The following is a 950-nucleotide window of genomic DNA, read 5'->3' on the forward strand; positions in this document are numbered from 1 at the left end:
TAGAAACTAAAAACAAAAGAAAAAATATAATAATTATTTTCTCTTTTTTTTATATTTATTTTTTCCTCGTTGGTTTTTCCCCCCGTTTATTTGATAGGAATTTAGATTTTTTGTTGTCAAAAGAAATAGTTCGGGTATTCTCATTTAAGTGTAACGAACCGTAGAAAAAATCAGGATACCCAGTAAAACAATGCATACAGAGATAAAGAGAGAAAGAACTTACCTGTGTCGGTGTTTCCGGGCAAAACTATGGCGTCGTCTCGGAACCACGAAGTCACGGTAAGATGTTCTTTGATGTCTTCTCGTGCTGTACAAGATAAAACCGCGTTGCAACCCTCCACCACTGGCGATCTGTTTACCCTTACGTCATATCCGGAAACCGTAAGGACTGCAAACAAAAGAAGAAAAAGAAATTGATCATTATACTTTTTCTTTTTCGAAATATATATATACAATAGTTATGATTAGATGATAATTATGATACTCGAAGTATGGGGAATTCCATACCACGAAGTGTTACAGAAAAGTTAATTAAGAATATGTATAATCGTTTGCAAGATGTTATTCGTGATAAAGGTGGTCTTAAATATTAAATATTTCAAAGTTATTTATGTTTAAATACTCTTTGTGGTTTCAGTAATCTTCTATTTTTTTGTAAAAAATAAATCATAACTATTGTATATAAATTTGGATTTAGTTAAAACTATATTTATATAATCTAGACAGTCATAACTTTATCCAATATTAATATTTCATATGACTAATTCATGTGGCAAGTGTTGAAATACTTTTGTGAATCCACCGTACGTTTTCCTAAYTTTAAGAATTATTATTWTCATTTTTGTTCCTCCTATCGATGAAAGGTATTCTAAATATAATATTTTGTTTTTGAAAAAAAGATAATTATCATTCGTCTAGGTGTTTTGCAAACGTCAGAGATGATAAGCTTT

At 29.7% G+C, this 950-nt stretch overlaps 1 protein-coding gene across 1 annotated transcript in view; it reads right to left on the reverse strand.

Moving 5' to 3' along the window:
• Positions 1 to 950, reverse strand: part of LOC106792534 (Down syndrome cell adhesion molecule-like protein Dscam2) — a gene marked incomplete at its 5' end in the record, with an annotated part of 55,631 nt that overhangs the window by 19,742 nt on the left and 34,939 nt on the right. The window contains one exon of the mRNA XM_014758994.1: positions 224 to 388. Within this exon, the coding sequence (XP_014614480.1) occupies positions 224 to 388 (165 nt within the window). The remainder of the gene's footprint in view (positions 1 to 223; positions 389 to 950) is intronic.

This window comes from Polistes canadensis, unplaced genomic scaffold (assembly GCF_001313835.1).
Source record: "Polistes canadensis isolate GaletaPanama2010 unplaced genomic scaffold, ASM131383v1 scaffold_465, whole genome shotgun sequence".
Classification (NCBI taxonomy): Eukaryota; Metazoa; Arthropoda; class Insecta; order Hymenoptera; family Vespidae; genus Polistes; species Polistes canadensis.